Raw genomic sequence first — 14838 nt, 5'->3', positions numbered from 1 at the left:
GGGTAAAGTTTTAAAATCATCTTCTTTGTTGGGCTAGAGAGATAGCGCAGTGGGGCACGGCACTTGCATGTTTGACCCTAATTTGATCCCTGCCACCCCATGTGGTCCTCGCTGAGCACAGAGCCAGGAGTAAATTATAAACACAACTACATGTGGACCGAGAACCAATAAGCAGACTCAAAGCCAAGCTCATGTTCTGACACAGGAAAAAAAGGCCGATTGCTTGCTAATGTGTGGGTGCAGTTTCTGGAGGTACCATCCACTGGCCCTCATTCAGCCTGGGGTCTTTATAGGGCCCTGCGTCCGCACCAGGCCCAAAGACAGGCACCGCGAGGAGATGGCTGCCTCGTGCCAGTTGTGTGGAAGTCCCTTGAAACCACTGTTCTTCAGGTGATCTGCATCCTTGCATCCTGCTGGCCTCAGTTAAAGAGGCAGAGGGCCATATCTTACTTGGGCTCTGAAAGGGATTGGGCTTATATGGGAGAAGACGATGTACAGCTGATTTTGAGCCTTTGCTGGTTGCATCATTTACTTTCATCCTTTATTTCTACTTCCAGGACCTTTAATCCTGCAGACTATTCAGATTCTCCCTCTGCGGATGGCTGTGTGGCGAAACCTGTAGTGAGAGAAGCCGCTCAGAATGGGGCAGTTGAGGGAACTGGTAAGTAGCTCTTCTTGTCAGAAGTGTGTGTGTGTAAGAAACTCTTTTTGGGGCCAGAGAGGTAGTATGGCAGGTGAGGCTCGTGCACCATATATGGTCCCCCGAGCCCCACTGGGAGTGATTCCTGAGCATAGCAGGGGAGGTCCAGAAGACCTAAAAAGGAGAAGGGGATCATCTCTTCTTGAGAGAGATGTGTTTGTGTGCGTGTTTGCTGGGAATTGGTCCCTCGGCTAGACATTCAGTTTGCGTCTTGAACCTTGTTTTTTGTTCTTGGAATGTCAGACGCTAAGCTTGGGAGGTCCCTGGGTCACTACTGGGCCAGAAGCTCTATGTGGGGGCTGAGGGTGTGGTACTGCTCCGGCTCTATGGTGCTGGGCATCACTCAGGCCAGTCTGGAGGCCTCCAAAGCTGACCCGAGTAGTGCCCTGGGGTGGGGGGCGTTGGGATTGCACCAGCATAAGGCAGGCACCTTAACCCACGCAGTCTCTCTCTGGCCCTTCATGTTTGCCTTTAAGTTCTTCCCCTATCCCTCGACCCCTTTTTGAGTCACGCCTGCTGAAGTTCAAGGGTTATTCCTGACTCTGCACTCAGAAATTATTCCTGGTGGTACTTTGGGGGACCATATGGGATACTGGATATGGGGATCAAACCCTGGTTGACCATGTTCAAGGCAAGTGCCCTACCCATTGTACTATTGCTCTGGCCCCTACCCTTAATTTTGAAGGTGGCGTTATAATGTGCTGATGGAGAATGAAAAACAGGCTGTTGTCTTACCTCTGAGGCTGTCAGCTTGTTTTTCCTCCAAAGTCTCTGATTTAATCATTTTATGATGTCGTGGTATTTGATTTTTTTTTTCCATCTGCATTCCAAGAAAGACGCTGTTATCAGTCTAAGTAAGTACGAACCCACACTCAAATTTTGGTGCATCAAAGACCTATAGAATTTTAAGAATACTAATTAGAATGGAGAGTTAGGAAAGGATACTACTGTAGTTGTCAGAAATTTGTATTATCTATTCCTCTGGAGGTTGGGCATGGGAATTTGCTGGATAAAGTGGTAACTTGGATGGGTTTGTTCAGGAGCTGGGATCCCTCCAGGTAATTTTCTGATGCTTTGAGGGTTGTCCCAGAGTTCTGTTGAGTGGGGAGAGGGGATTGAGTCAGAGTTGGCCACACATGTGGTATGCATCTTACGTTGTTTTTTATTTCTGTCCCTATGTATTTGTTTGTTTATTTTTGGGTCCATATCTGGTGATGCTCAGGGCTCTGCACTAAAGGATCTCTCCTGACTGGCCCCAGGGGACCATATGGGATGCTGCAAATTGAACCCAGGTCGGCCGTGTGTAAGGCAGCACCTCACTCTCTGTATTTCTGTATTTCTGCTCCAACCCTTCCCTGATGTAGCTAATAGTTCATTTGAAGTTCATTAATAATGATATGCGTTGTAATGATATGCATATTATTTATAGCATAATATGACACATGTGAATTATAGCCACCTTTCCCCGAAAGTATAGCTTAATAAATTATCACAAACCATACTTCCAAAAACACATCAAGCCTCGTCAAAAATAGGACTGTCGTAGAAGCAGTCAGTGAAATAGAAATCAAGGGCACTGCTGGAGAAGTCAGCAAAAGTTATTGCCTTTTTATCCAGTTGATAACCTTCTGTCACACCTGTGAAGGGAAGAACAAGAAACAAGCTATTGCTACTGATCATGGCGCTGTTAAAAGATCACGGGCTACTTTATACCAACACATTCTTTGTGCTTCAGCTTAATCTGACTTTTCAAACCCTTAGACCAAGAAAGAGAGAAAAGCTTGGTTAAATTTAAACTCGGCATTTGAGTTTAATATTTACAGATAACCCGCAGCCTTGGCCTGGGGATGCACCTCTGTTGGGTGGCCAAGAACAGATCTTACGGCCCCAACCCAGAGCTGGTGTGCATGCCCCGTACCACAGCAGAGTGTGCAGAAGCTGGCACCCGGAGCCTGTGGGCACCGCAGCTCTGGTCTGTGGCCCGGGAGCGCAGGCCCTGGAATGTGCTAGCATCCTTACCTGGAATGGGGCCTGTGTTCACTGCTGCAGCAACAGGGCGAGGAAGGGCCCCCTCTTTCCACCAAGTACCTGGCTGAGGTGGTCCTGGTTAATGACTTTGAAAGGTTGAAAATAAATTAAATAGCCATCTCCTGTTTAGAAACATGCAAGAAAATAGAACAAGAAGAAGAACCACAGATGTTCAGAGATACTAATAAAAACCAAAACCTGGAAGCAACTAGTTGTCCCGCAGAGGGTGCTATGTGGCGTATTAAGTGACACCAGGCAGGATATTCTGCCAGTTTATGGGAGAAATTTGAAAGACAGGCTGAGTCAAAACTCTGTTGGAGAGGGGCTGGAGAGAGAGGGCAGTGGTTAAGGCGCTTGCCTTGCACGCGGCAAACCAGGTTCAATTCCTGGCCCCTGAACACTGCTGAGAGTGATCTTTGAGTGCAGATGGGAATGCCACGTGTGCCACTGTGTCGCCACTGTGCCCCCTGCCCCTCCAAGTAAACCTGATTAGAATTACACATTTTATAAATTAAAAATAATTTTTTTATTGGGGGCGGGTTGTTCTTTTTGTACTGTGCTGTGTGCAAGGCCAGTTCCTTAACTGCTGTGCTATTGCTCCAGCAAGTATATATCAAGTCATACGCTTGGTGAGTAACATTTTATAAATTTTAACATATTGATTTGACACATTTATGTATTTACTGAATATATTAATGAACACCACAGCAAAAATGAGTGTTACCTTTATCAGGATAAAGGAGAAAATTCATCATTTCAATAAGATAAGCATTTGATAACACTTCACATTCTTGATGTTTTGGAATAAACCAGCAAACTTATAAGGAAATTTTTTTAAATAGAAAAGGATATTTCTAAACCATAGAGCACTTACAGTTAATGATGACTACTGGAGTAAACTCACAGTGCCTCCACTCAGTGTATCTACTGGGTGTTTACAGGACCTCTGAGAGTACCTCATCATGGCTGTGACGGAGCCCAGACCGTCAGTAGGCATTGGAAATGAGAAGGCTTGGAAAAGGAGAGGAAAACCCACCTTTTCGGGTTACAGCATTAACCAGAGAATTAATAAGGGAGTTTCAAAAGGGGTCCCATGCAAATTCAGTAGACAATTCTGTAACAGAGGTTTCATCTTGGCGTACTTTCACCAACCAAGAGAATAGAGAAGAAAGAAAGATTAATGGTAGCCTTAACAGGTGCAAATCTAGGCGCCAAGGATGTGCACTTGCCTTGCGTGGGTGATTTCCCTGGGCTCAGTCCCTGACACTGTCTGGGCAGATAGCTCAAATGGTGGGTCACAGACCAAGTGGTAGAGTTTAGTCTCTGGTTCTCCCTCTTCCTCTCTGTTTTTCTCTCTCTCCCCTCCCCCTTTTCTTCCTCTTTCTCCAACTCCCCCTCTTTCTCTCCTTCAAATATAATAGTTGCTTTTAAAAAATCAAAACCTAGAGCTGTAGCTTAGTGGTACAGTGGCTGCCTTACAGGCGTGAGGCTGTGGGTTGACTCCTGGCACCGCTCCACATGCTGAGTCTAAGTGGGTCGGCAACATGAGTATATCCCATTTGGGATATCCCGTACGGGATGCTGGGGGGTTGAACCCGGACTGGACATGTGCAGGGCAAACACCATACCTGTTGTACTATCATGCCAGCCCTTTTCTTTTTTTTTCTTCTTTCTCTCAGTTTGTTAAGTCATAAATTTGTATAGAAAGTAAAAGAATCCGTGTAGCCAAACCAATATGAGAGAGAACAATAAAGCTCAGAGACCAAATGCCTTGATTTCAAGAACTTACCTATCTAAATTTGGGTTGGAGTGATAGCACAGCGGTAGGGCGTTTGCCTTGCACGCAGCCGACATGGCTGACCCGAGTTCAATTCCTCCGCCCCTCTCGGAGAGCCCGGCAAGCTACCGAGAGTATCTCGCCCACACGGCAGAGCCTGGCAAGCTACCCGTGATGTATTCGATATGCCAAACACAGTAACAACAAAGTCTCCAATGGAGATGTTACTGGGCCCGCTCGAGCAAATTGATGAACAACGGGAGGACAGTCACAGGACAGTGACCTATCTAAAGTTATGGTAATCAAAAGTGTGGCGCTGACAAAAGCACAGGGACAGCAGTTACTCGAAAGCAGGTCCAGATCCAGGAATTCATTCATAGACAAATGCATGGTGAATTGATTTTGGACAAAGATTCCAAGGCAACTCTGCCACATCTTCAGAAAAAACAATAATGAAAAGTACAAGTGGATAATAGTTCTACATGTAAAGTCTTTATATTTGTGAAGCAAAGACAGTTTTTATTGAGAGAAGTTTAGAGCAGGCTGCGCTTCAAGCCTATGAATATGTATCTCGCTTGCCCGTCTTTGCTTCTTTGCTTGCTCTTTCCACTCAGAAGAAGCCCCTGTTCTCACTTGTATGTCCTCTTAAACATGGGCCTCCTGCATGACCCTTACCCAGTCCCTAAATTGAAAATTTTCAGTTCCAACTTCTGAGGAAAACAGAGGGGCAGACCGCAAATACTTTTGAGCTAGGCAAAGATTTCTCAGTAAGGGACGTAGTAAATAAGAGCCATAAAAGAATACAGTAATTTTTGAAAGGGATGAAGCAGTATTAAAGGACAAGGCATAGTTTAGGAGAAAATATTTATTGTTTCCTGGCAAGCTACCTGTGATGTATTTGATATGCTAAAACACAGTAACAACAAGTCTCACAATGGAGACGTTACTGGGCGCGCTCGAGCAAAATAGATGAACAACGGGAGGACAGTGACAGTGATTTGTTGGGCCACACCTGGTGGTGCTCAGGGCTTACTCCTGGCGGTCTCGGGGAACCATATGGGATGCCAGAGATTGGACAGAGGTTAGCTGTGTGCAATGCAAGTGCCCCCTGCTGTTCTGTCACTCCAGCCTGTAGCACTATCTTTCCATTGTTCATCAATTTGCTCGAGCGGGCACCAGTAATGTCTCCGTTGTGAGACTTGTTACTGTTTTTGGCGTATCAGATATGCCACAGGTAGCTTGCCAGGCTCTTCCATGTGGGCAGGATACTCTCGGTAGCTTGCCAGGCTCTCCGAGAGGGGCGGAGGAATTGAACGCAGGTCTGCCGTGTGCAAGGCAAACGTTCTACTCGCTATGCTCACTCCAGCCTGTAGGAGGGAATATTTATGAAACCCCAATTTGAAAAAAGACTGGAAGAAAATATATAAAGAACTCTCAGTGCCAACTGAATGATACACTTAAATGGGAATACTATGTGGATTACAGTGCATTTTCTTCCCCATAAGGGCTAAGCATGTACTTCTTTATACTTTCCATATGTTTTCTGATCAGTTTCTCTTCTAGTGAGCATTTTTATTTCTTAAAAAGTATTTTGTGTTGATCCATAGAACTGACATCGGATGCTCAAAATATAACTCAGGATCTGCCAAGCAAAAATTCATATGGACTCAAAGGTATGAGTTAGTATTCAATCAAAATTTTCCTTAATTAAGAATCCTGTAACATGCTTTATTATATATTCTGAAATGATCCAGACTAGCTAATAAAATTTGTTAAGTTTTTTGTAATCTATGTAAGTTGTTAATCAGCTTTTGATTATGAAAATGATTAACAGATTGTCTTTCAAAGGGGCCGCAGAACTTTACGTTACTGTTTTCATTTTCCCAACTTGTTAACTTTATGCTGTCTTGGTTTGTTTTTTGGGCTCTGGGCCACACCTAGCAGTATTCAGGATTTATTTCTGGCTCTGTGCTCAGGGATCACTCCTGGCAGGGCTGGGGGACCATAGAAGATGCCTGGGATCAGACCTGGGTCAGCTGTGTGTAACAGGCACCCTGTCTGCTGTACTATTGCTTCAGCCCCAGTTTTTGTAACTCTTATTTTTTTTTATTTTATTTAATTTTTTTTGTTGTTGTACAGGAGAGCAAATTTGGATTAATATATTTCTTTTTTATTTATCTATTTATTTATTTATTGAATCACCGTGGGAAAGGTTACAAAGCTTTCAGGTTTAGGTCTCAGTCATGCAAATATCAAACACATTTCCCTTTACCAATAATTTTTTTTTACCATGAAGAACCCCAATAAAACCCCACCCCCCACCCCTCCCAGTCCCTGTGGGGCAGATGAATTCTAGTTAACACTCTATCTGCTTTGATTAGATTCATTGTTTCAATAAAAGATTTGTAACTCTTATTTTTTGAGGGGCACCAACTGAGAGGTCTTCATGGGGCCTCCTGGCGTAGACCTTTCGGTGTTGAGGCTGGTGAGCAGCATATCACTGAACTTAGGGCTGCGCTTACGCAGGGCACATGATCCACCCTTTGAACGCTCCAAATATTTCTGCTTGCTTTTGCTGATATCATAGTAGGTTAATAGTAAAGTGAACACACAGATTTTCTTTTTCATTTAAAGCTAAAAATAATGTATTAAAAGCTACCCATATGTTTATGTTTGATGTCCAACATTTATAGGACAAAGTGCCTGAATTTCAACAAGCCCCTCTTAAAACACATACACACACACACACACACACACACACACACACACACGTATAAAATTTGGGGCCACACCCAGTGATGCTCAAGTATTACTCCTGGCTCTCCTGGAATCACTTGGGGCGGGGAGGGGCAGCAGTTTTTGGGGACCATAGAGGGTGCTGGGAATGAAATTCAATTAATTCATCCATGTGCTATTTCTCTGGCCCCTGAAATTTAACATTTTAAAAATAGGATTGGGGGGCTGGGGAGATAGTACAGAGGTAAACATACTCGTCCCTGGTAAGATCCCTGGCACTATATATATATATATATATAATCTACTGAGCACTACCAGGAATGACTCCTGAGCACCGCTAATGTGGCTCCAACATCAAAGCAGCAAACAGTGGGATTATGGGATTCAAATGTGACCTTATATTCTTTTGTGTTTCTGGTGTTTTTACTTTTTTTTTTTTTTTGTCCCACCTGGTGGTGTTCAGGGCTTAACTGTGGCTCTGTGCTCAGGGATCTGAGGCAGGGCTTGAGAACTGCTGCGATTCTGGCCATTGAACCTGGGTCAGCCACAGCACCATAGGCATTATACTATTGCTTCAGCCCATAAGGAATTGTGTCCCACACCTGACTATGCTCAGGGGTTATTCCTGTTATTTCTGGCTTTGTACTCAGGGGTCACTCCTGACGGTGCTCAGAGAACCATGTTGTGTGCTGGGAATCAAACCCAGGTCAACTGGCATGCAAGGCAAGCACCCTACCTGCTATACTATCTCGCCAGCCCCAATTATATTTTGACTTAATACCACTGAAATTCATATTTTTTGTAGTAAGGTTTAAAGTAGAGAGTTTTATGTAATGTGTATTTCACTACTTAATAATTAGGGGAGGAAATGTCTTAACCTTTGGGGCACTATTAGTATTTGGACCCACTCCTAGTGTGTTTTGTGGACCAGACCTCATCATGTGATGCTGTGAGGGCCTGATGGGTGGCGGGCTGGGGTGAGAGGTGGCATGCAGTACTGGGGACTGAACTCTGTCCTTCGCATATAAGACATGAGTCCTGAACCCTGAGCTGTGACCCTGGCCCCCACTTTTTTTTTTAAATTTAAGTTCTTTCCTTTATCATTCTGTATGGACTGAACAAACTGTGTGTACCTATTTTACATAAGTAGGCTTAATGCCTAGCTTAGGATTCTATTAGGTGGAACTAATATGAAAAGAATACCTCTCTAAATTCAGTACTTTAGTGATTTACCTCAAATAAGGATTTAAATCAGTTCTTCCATAAATTAAATTTCTTTCAACCTTCCTCCATCACTGGAAATGTTTTCTAATGAAATGTGTTTTTGTTCTGTGCTCGTACTTGGAACTCATTGCAGAATTACCTGGGTATTCTGTTGATTTTTTTTTTGGGGGGGGGTTCAGGGGGGTGGTCCACACCTGGCAATATAATATATTCCTGGCTCTGCACTCAGGGATCATTCTTGACATTGCTTTCGGGGGGACTATATGGCATGCCCCGGATTGAACCCGGGTGGGCCACATGCAAGGCAAAATTCCTTACCTGCTGTACTATCTCCAGTCCCTGGATATTCTTTTGAAACAAAGTCCCTTTTGAGTTTTTGTTTAAAGTTGATGAGGACACATGTAGCAGGGTTTGGGGAGTAGGTGGTCTCTTATTTTTTAAATAAGTAAACTAAATTGCTGGTGCGCGGTACGCTGGGAGGGAGATGATGTTTGACTTTGCAGTTGTAAACTGCCATCCAACTGTTGCGTCTCAACAGGGGCCTGGAAAAGTCCTGTGGAAGAATGGACGACAGAAGACTGGACGGAAGATGTGAGCATCACCCATCTCTCTTTGGGCTTCGGGGCTGGGGGCGTATGGACTTGAAGAAAGCCTAAGACATATTACGGATAGGTTCCATTGACCTGCTCATTCTCAGGCATCTGAGCTTGCCCTGTGTGTCACCATTCATGGCCACGTGCCCCCTGAACCCCCTTCTTTTATTTTAAAGATCTACTTCACTGTCCTCTGAGTTCAACATAAGATAGTCTTAGTTTTTTGTTTGGGGGCCACACCTGTTGCTCGGGCGCTGCTTTCCATTGCTTGGGAGACCACGCGGTGCTGGGGTTGAGCCCGGATCTTCGGCGTGCACAGGGAACATACTAGCCTTGTTAGCTCTCTCTCCTCGACCCCCAACACGAGTTGGGCTTTGAAAGTAAATATTAACCTAAATGAAAAATAACGACGACTAACTCAGTACCATAGTTCATACCTGCACAGTTCAGAAGTGTTTACGTGGTGGTTCCCGCGTACAGGGATGGAGAGGACAGAAGAGTTAGACGTATTGATGGAGAAAACTGCACAGGGTGACCTAGACTTGGGCATTTCCCCTTTTGTGCACTCAAGAAATTTTTTTTGCTTATGCTTTTTTTCCTTTCTTTGGGTTCTCTGCTTAAGGTGAATCCTGAGCATTGCTCCTGAGAATGTTCCTGGTTGTTTATCTTTCCCCAAAACAAACAAACATACTTTCTGGCTAGGCAGAAGAAGGAAGCTACTGATTGAGATTATTTAGTACCATATACTACATACACTAACCATAAGTCCTTCGGGTTTTCTGTCACCTGGCTCTGTATTCCTTGTAAAAGTGTTAGGCCGGACTAGATGAAAGTAATCATTTGTGAGTATCAGTGATACAGGGGACATGAGAGTGAGCAACCCGTAGGTACTTTACCTTACATGAAACAGTGGGCAGTGGGCCAGAATAGACCTTTTGCCAGAGTACAATAACAGATGACTCACACATAAAAATACATCCAGCATTATTGGTTTGCAAATCAAAAAACCACATTCTCACATTTTGAGAATGGCCACAAGTAATGAATTTTTATAGCTTACTATTTTTATTTTTTTGATTCATCGTTAAAAACCTGTTACTTGGTGTCAGTCATACAATGATCCAACATCTATCCCTCCACCAGCGTCCCATTTCCTACCACCTCCCCTCCCCCAGCTGGCCACAACTAATGTTGGTGAGCATGTGGTGAGGAAGGAATCGTAGTCCACTGCTGGGAATGGAAATTGGTGAGGCCTCTGTGGAAAACATATGGATTTCCTGCTTTAAAGATGCAGATACCATAGATCCGGGGATACTCCCTTGCCAGGCATTTATCTGAAGGATATGAAAGCACTAATCTGAAATGACATTCACCTTGTGTTCAGAGCATTCTTCACATTGGCAGGGATCGACACTAAGGCCCATTGACAGGTGACTGGGTAAGGAAGTTGTGTTTACACCATGGAATACTACTCTGCTGATAACAAAAAGGTGACACTGCATAAACTCGATTTCTTAACTCTGCATGATATTTCAGAAGTGAGGGGAACCAGCTCTGCTAAAGTAACTCCAGTGATTGAAATGAACTAACTACATATTGTGCCGAAGTGCCTATTCTATCCTAGTCCAAGGTTTAAAAAAAAAAAAGATCAATCATTTGGAGCAAAATGGATGAAATGTGAGCTATTGCTGAATGCAGTAAGGCAGTGAAAGAATCTGGATAGTTTGACATGTGTTGAAAGCAACTAGTAAAACAAATGAAGTTGGAAAAAAAGGGCCGTAAAATGAACTAGATGAATGAAAACAGAGGGGTGGGGTTGGAAGGAATGGACCTTTTGGGATTTGTTTGGCACGGGAACTTTGTAGTAAAGTAAAAGTAAAAGTAAAGGCCCTCCCGTTGATCATCGATTTGCTCGAGCGGGCCCAGTAACGTCTCCATTGGAGACTTTGTTGTTACTGTGTCTGGCATATCAAATACTCTCGGTAGCTTGCCGGGCTCTCCGAGAGGGGCGGAGGAATCGAACTCGGGTCGGCCATGTTGGCTGCATGCAAGGCAGACGCCCTACCCACTGTGCTATAGGAACAGTAATATTGCACTCAGGTGGGAATGATAAGCTGTACCATTGAAATTGTTACATTGTAAGCTAATGAGAAATCATTTTGAAAGAGTTATTCCTCTTCTCCCTCACCTTGTGGGATATGCAGCGCCTGGAAATTTATTTATTCTAGCTTTTTTGGGGGGTTGGGTCACTCCTGGCAATGCTCAGGGGTAACTCCTGGCTCTGTGCTCAGGAATTAATCCTAGTGGTGCTCGGGGGACCATATGGATGTCAGGGATTGAACCCAGGTCGGCCATGTGCAAGGCAAATGCCTTACCCCTTGTACTATCATTGCAGTCTGGTTTTCAGTTTTCAGAGCTTTTGAAAATCCACGTACCCAAATTAAAACAACAACAAATAGTCATCCTTTTAGTGCTTTGTAGTACTAAAATTTTTTGCTAAGGGTTTGTAGGGGAAACTCCTCACGGGTTAGAAGGTTACTTTTTTCTGTTTTCTGGGTCAGCAGGCAGGTCAGAAAATCAGCAGGGGGTTGATAGGAGAAAGACCTCTGTTCAAATTCTAATTGTTTTGACCTTGGACAAGGTAGCTTTCCTACTTTGCATTTGAACACTGAATGTCATGAAGGCTGGTTGCATGCAGCACAGGGCTTGCTGTATGTCAGACGAGATCTCAGGGTGGCTCAGTGTCTTCTGAAGGCCGCACGGTTGTACACACAGCGGTATTCTGTGGTGTGGGCCTTAGTGCATCTCAGTATGAACCAGCATGAAAAATTGACATCTTTTTATTTAGAGGCAATTTGGGGGAGTGGGGAGTTTTCGGGCCATACCTGGCAATGCTTGGGGGCTTTTCCTGGTTGTCTTCAGAGGTTGTCCCCAGCAGTGCTTGGGGGACCTGAAGTGCTGGACAGGGAAGTGGGGTTGTCTGCCTGCAAGGCATGTGTTTCAGCCCTTGGAGCGATTTCAGCCTGTGTGCCAGGAGGGCTGTATGCGTCTCTGATCATTCTTATTCATAGTTCCTCAGTTTTCACTTTCAAGGCTTTTTGTGTGTTTTAGCTTAATTGGTTCATAAAAAGAGGGGGAGGGGAGGAGAGAGAGAGAGAGGAGAGAGAAGAGAGAGAAGAGTGGAGAGTGGAGAGTGTGCAGGAGGTAAAGGGCTTGCCTTGCTTGCAGCCAGTCAAGGTTTAGTTCCCTAGCAGTGTCAGTGTTCATTTTCTTGCACTATCAGGCCTCGCTCCTGAGCCCAGAACTGGGTATAACCTTGAGTGCCACTGGGTGTGGCCTCTCAGAACCCCAAAACAGCACAGAAGGCCATGAAATATGAAATGATTGAGTAGATCACTGCAGTAAATAATACATCTGTGTGAAAAAAGAAAGACGATTCCTTGACCTGTAGACAATTCTTTGACCTGTTTATATTTCTCTACTCTTGTTGGTTTTTTTATTGGTATTCTTCTTGAGTGTAATGGCAGATAAACTGATGGACTAAGATGTGAAGTCTATTGGATGTCGCTGTGTTACCTCCTGATGGTGGATTTTTGTTGTGGACTTTGCAGTCTAACTCAGATACCCAAACTTCCTTGGCCTGCTGCCTCCTTTTCAAAAATCACTCAGCACCCCCGGAAATATACCTTCTTCAAGCAAACATGAAAAAGTGCCCCAGTTGGATTGGGTGTGCAACTGCCTCCTGAGTGATTCCATTGCCTGTGGGCCACCCACTCTGGGAAACAGGGATCTGAAATTACCTTCCATCTTTTAATAATTAGCATGATCTCTTGTGCTTCCCCTTTAGACTAATGTTTCTCAGTCTTTCCTTGGTCACTGATGTTTCCTTTATTGCTTTTCACTTCACTCTGTATTCTCCTAACTCATGTTGTTGCCTCCCAGTGTTTTGATTTTCACTTGTGGTTCCACTTGGAATAAAATCTTGGACCTCACAGGGGTACCATATGGATCCCACCCTTTGTTAAGAAATGATTAAAAACTTCAGGTGGGGGGTTGCAGAACCACGGTACAGCAGGTAGGGCATTTACCTTGCAGATGACTGATTCGGGTTTGATTCCCAGCATCCCTTTATGGTCCCTGAGTACCACCAGGAGTCATTGCTGAGTGCAGAGCCGGGAGAAACCCAAGAGCATTGCTGGGTGAGGCCCCAAAACCCAAACAAAAAAATTTGTTTAACCTTTTTTTTTTTTTTTTTTTTTTTGCCTTTTGGACAGCATCCTGGTGGTGCTTAGGGATCACTCCTGTGAGGCCCAGGGGAACCATATGGGGTTTTGGGAAATGAAACTGGGACGGCAAGTGTAAAGCAAGTGCCTGCTGCTGTGCTCTCTCGGGCTACTTCACGTAGATGACCTTTTGCCTATCAGAGTACTGGTGCGTAGATAGTGTGAATAATTTTACTTCCCCCTTCCCTTTTTGTTTCTAAAAAGCTTTCTGAAACAAAGGTCTTCACTGCTTCATCTGTTCCAGCGGAGAATCATGTCACACCTGGGCAAAGGTAAATACTCCTGCTACCTTTTGATGTTACTCTAATCGTAATCGCATTTTCTAGCTTTAGTAAACATTCTTGTTTCTCTCTTTTTACCTTTTCCATCTGAGGCTTAATTTTATCCTTGACCTATCTGATAACTGACAGTCCATCATTTCCTAATTGTATCTACTGATAAAATATCAATTGCTATTTGATTTTTGTGGCAGAGATTATGCTACACCTAGTTAATGGTGTTCTTTCTTTTAAAACTTTTTTTAAAATAGATGAACGTAGTACAAATAGCCTGGGTATCTTTATACAAAACTAGTTTTTAAGATCTTCTCAGGCTAATACAAATTTCTTATTTTATATGGACCTGATTAGTTTTAAATTACGGAAAAATTTGACATCTTCATAGATAATACAGGACAGATTTATTTGAAAGAATTTCTTTGCATTTTAGAATAACTTAAACACCTTGATGGTTTTAAAATATGTGGTCTAATAAACATGGCCTGAGAAAAGAAAGCGGTTTGGCACCTAACCTGCGCATTGCGCATTCTCAAGTTGAATGAGATGATTATAAGACTTAATAGGAAATAACACTGATCCAAGGTTATTTCTTGCAATGTATTCTTTAGTGGTTGCTCAGAATTTCTTAATGGAAATATATCTGTTGCTTGAGAATCTGAAAGGACTTTGTTGGAAGTGGACCTCCTGGTGTATTCGGACTCCAGGATACTTGCTGCTCTCCTGTTTTTCCTGTAGCTTACTAACCTGCAGAGTAGAGCTCCCTTTTTCTCTAGGAATGAAACTTGTGAGATGACTTGCATGTAAGGCGCCTGACTGCCTTGGATTTGTGTCCCCGCAGTCCAGCTGTCATCTCGGGATTCAGAATGCTGCTCTGGAACTCCAGCTTGCTTTGAGGGAATCTGGGGATGAGGTGACATAAGGAGAGGAGCTCAGGGCTAGGAACTCGGATTAGGCTTGAGCCTAAATATGGCCTACTGACTATCTGGAGAGTTCCTCTAGGAGAGCCAGCTGGGAACTGATCTTTAGGGAAGTGTGAGGGAACCAACTGCCATGTAAGGGGAGCTGAGTACCGTGTGGGGCCTGTCGAGCAGAGTTACTCGCAGATTCACGTATTAAGTAGCTTACTTATCAGGACCATATTTTCCCCCCTAGACTTTAGACCATTTGTCTCAGCTTGAAATGTTTGCCTTTCTGGGGTGTTTTAAGAGTGCTAGCTAAT

At 43.9% G+C, this 14838-nt stretch overlaps 1 protein-coding gene and 1 non-coding gene across 5 annotated transcripts in view; both read left to right on the top strand.

Annotated features, from left to right (window-relative positions):
- The window catches only part of UBAP2 (ubiquitin associated protein 2), an 88185-nt gene that overhangs the window by 53078 nt on the left and 20269 nt on the right, over positions 1-14838 (top strand). For 2 of the 4 annotated variants that reach the window (XM_056117001.1, XM_056117000.1), the window contains exons 8-11: positions 558-661; positions 6113-6178; positions 9004-9056; positions 13546-13613. The exons of 1 other annotated variant lie outside the window; for it this stretch is intronic. In XM_056117001.1, coding sequence (XP_055972976.1) covers positions 558-661; positions 6113-6178; positions 9004-9056; positions 13546-13613 — 291 coding nt within the window. Of the gene's footprint in view, positions 1-557; positions 662-6112; positions 6179-9003; positions 9057-13545; positions 13614-14838 lie in introns of those variants that run through there. One more of the 4 variants, XM_056117002.1, reaches the window with a different exon arrangement.
- On the top strand, positions 10555-10689 carry LOC130026718 (small nucleolar RNA SNORA66). Its single transcript, XR_008792913.1, has one exon. It is a non-coding gene; the product is annotated as a small nucleolar RNA SNORA66 (small nucleolar RNA).

The sequence above is a fragment of the Sorex fumeus genome, unplaced genomic scaffold, assembly GCF_029834395.1.
Source record: "Sorex fumeus unplaced genomic scaffold, SorFum_2.1 ptg000034l, whole genome shotgun sequence".
Taxonomy (NCBI): Eukaryota; Metazoa; Chordata; class Mammalia; order Eulipotyphla; family Soricidae; genus Sorex; species Sorex fumeus.
Note: the sequence above shows the minus strand (reverse complement) of the source record. Positions and strands in the feature narration are given on the sequence as shown.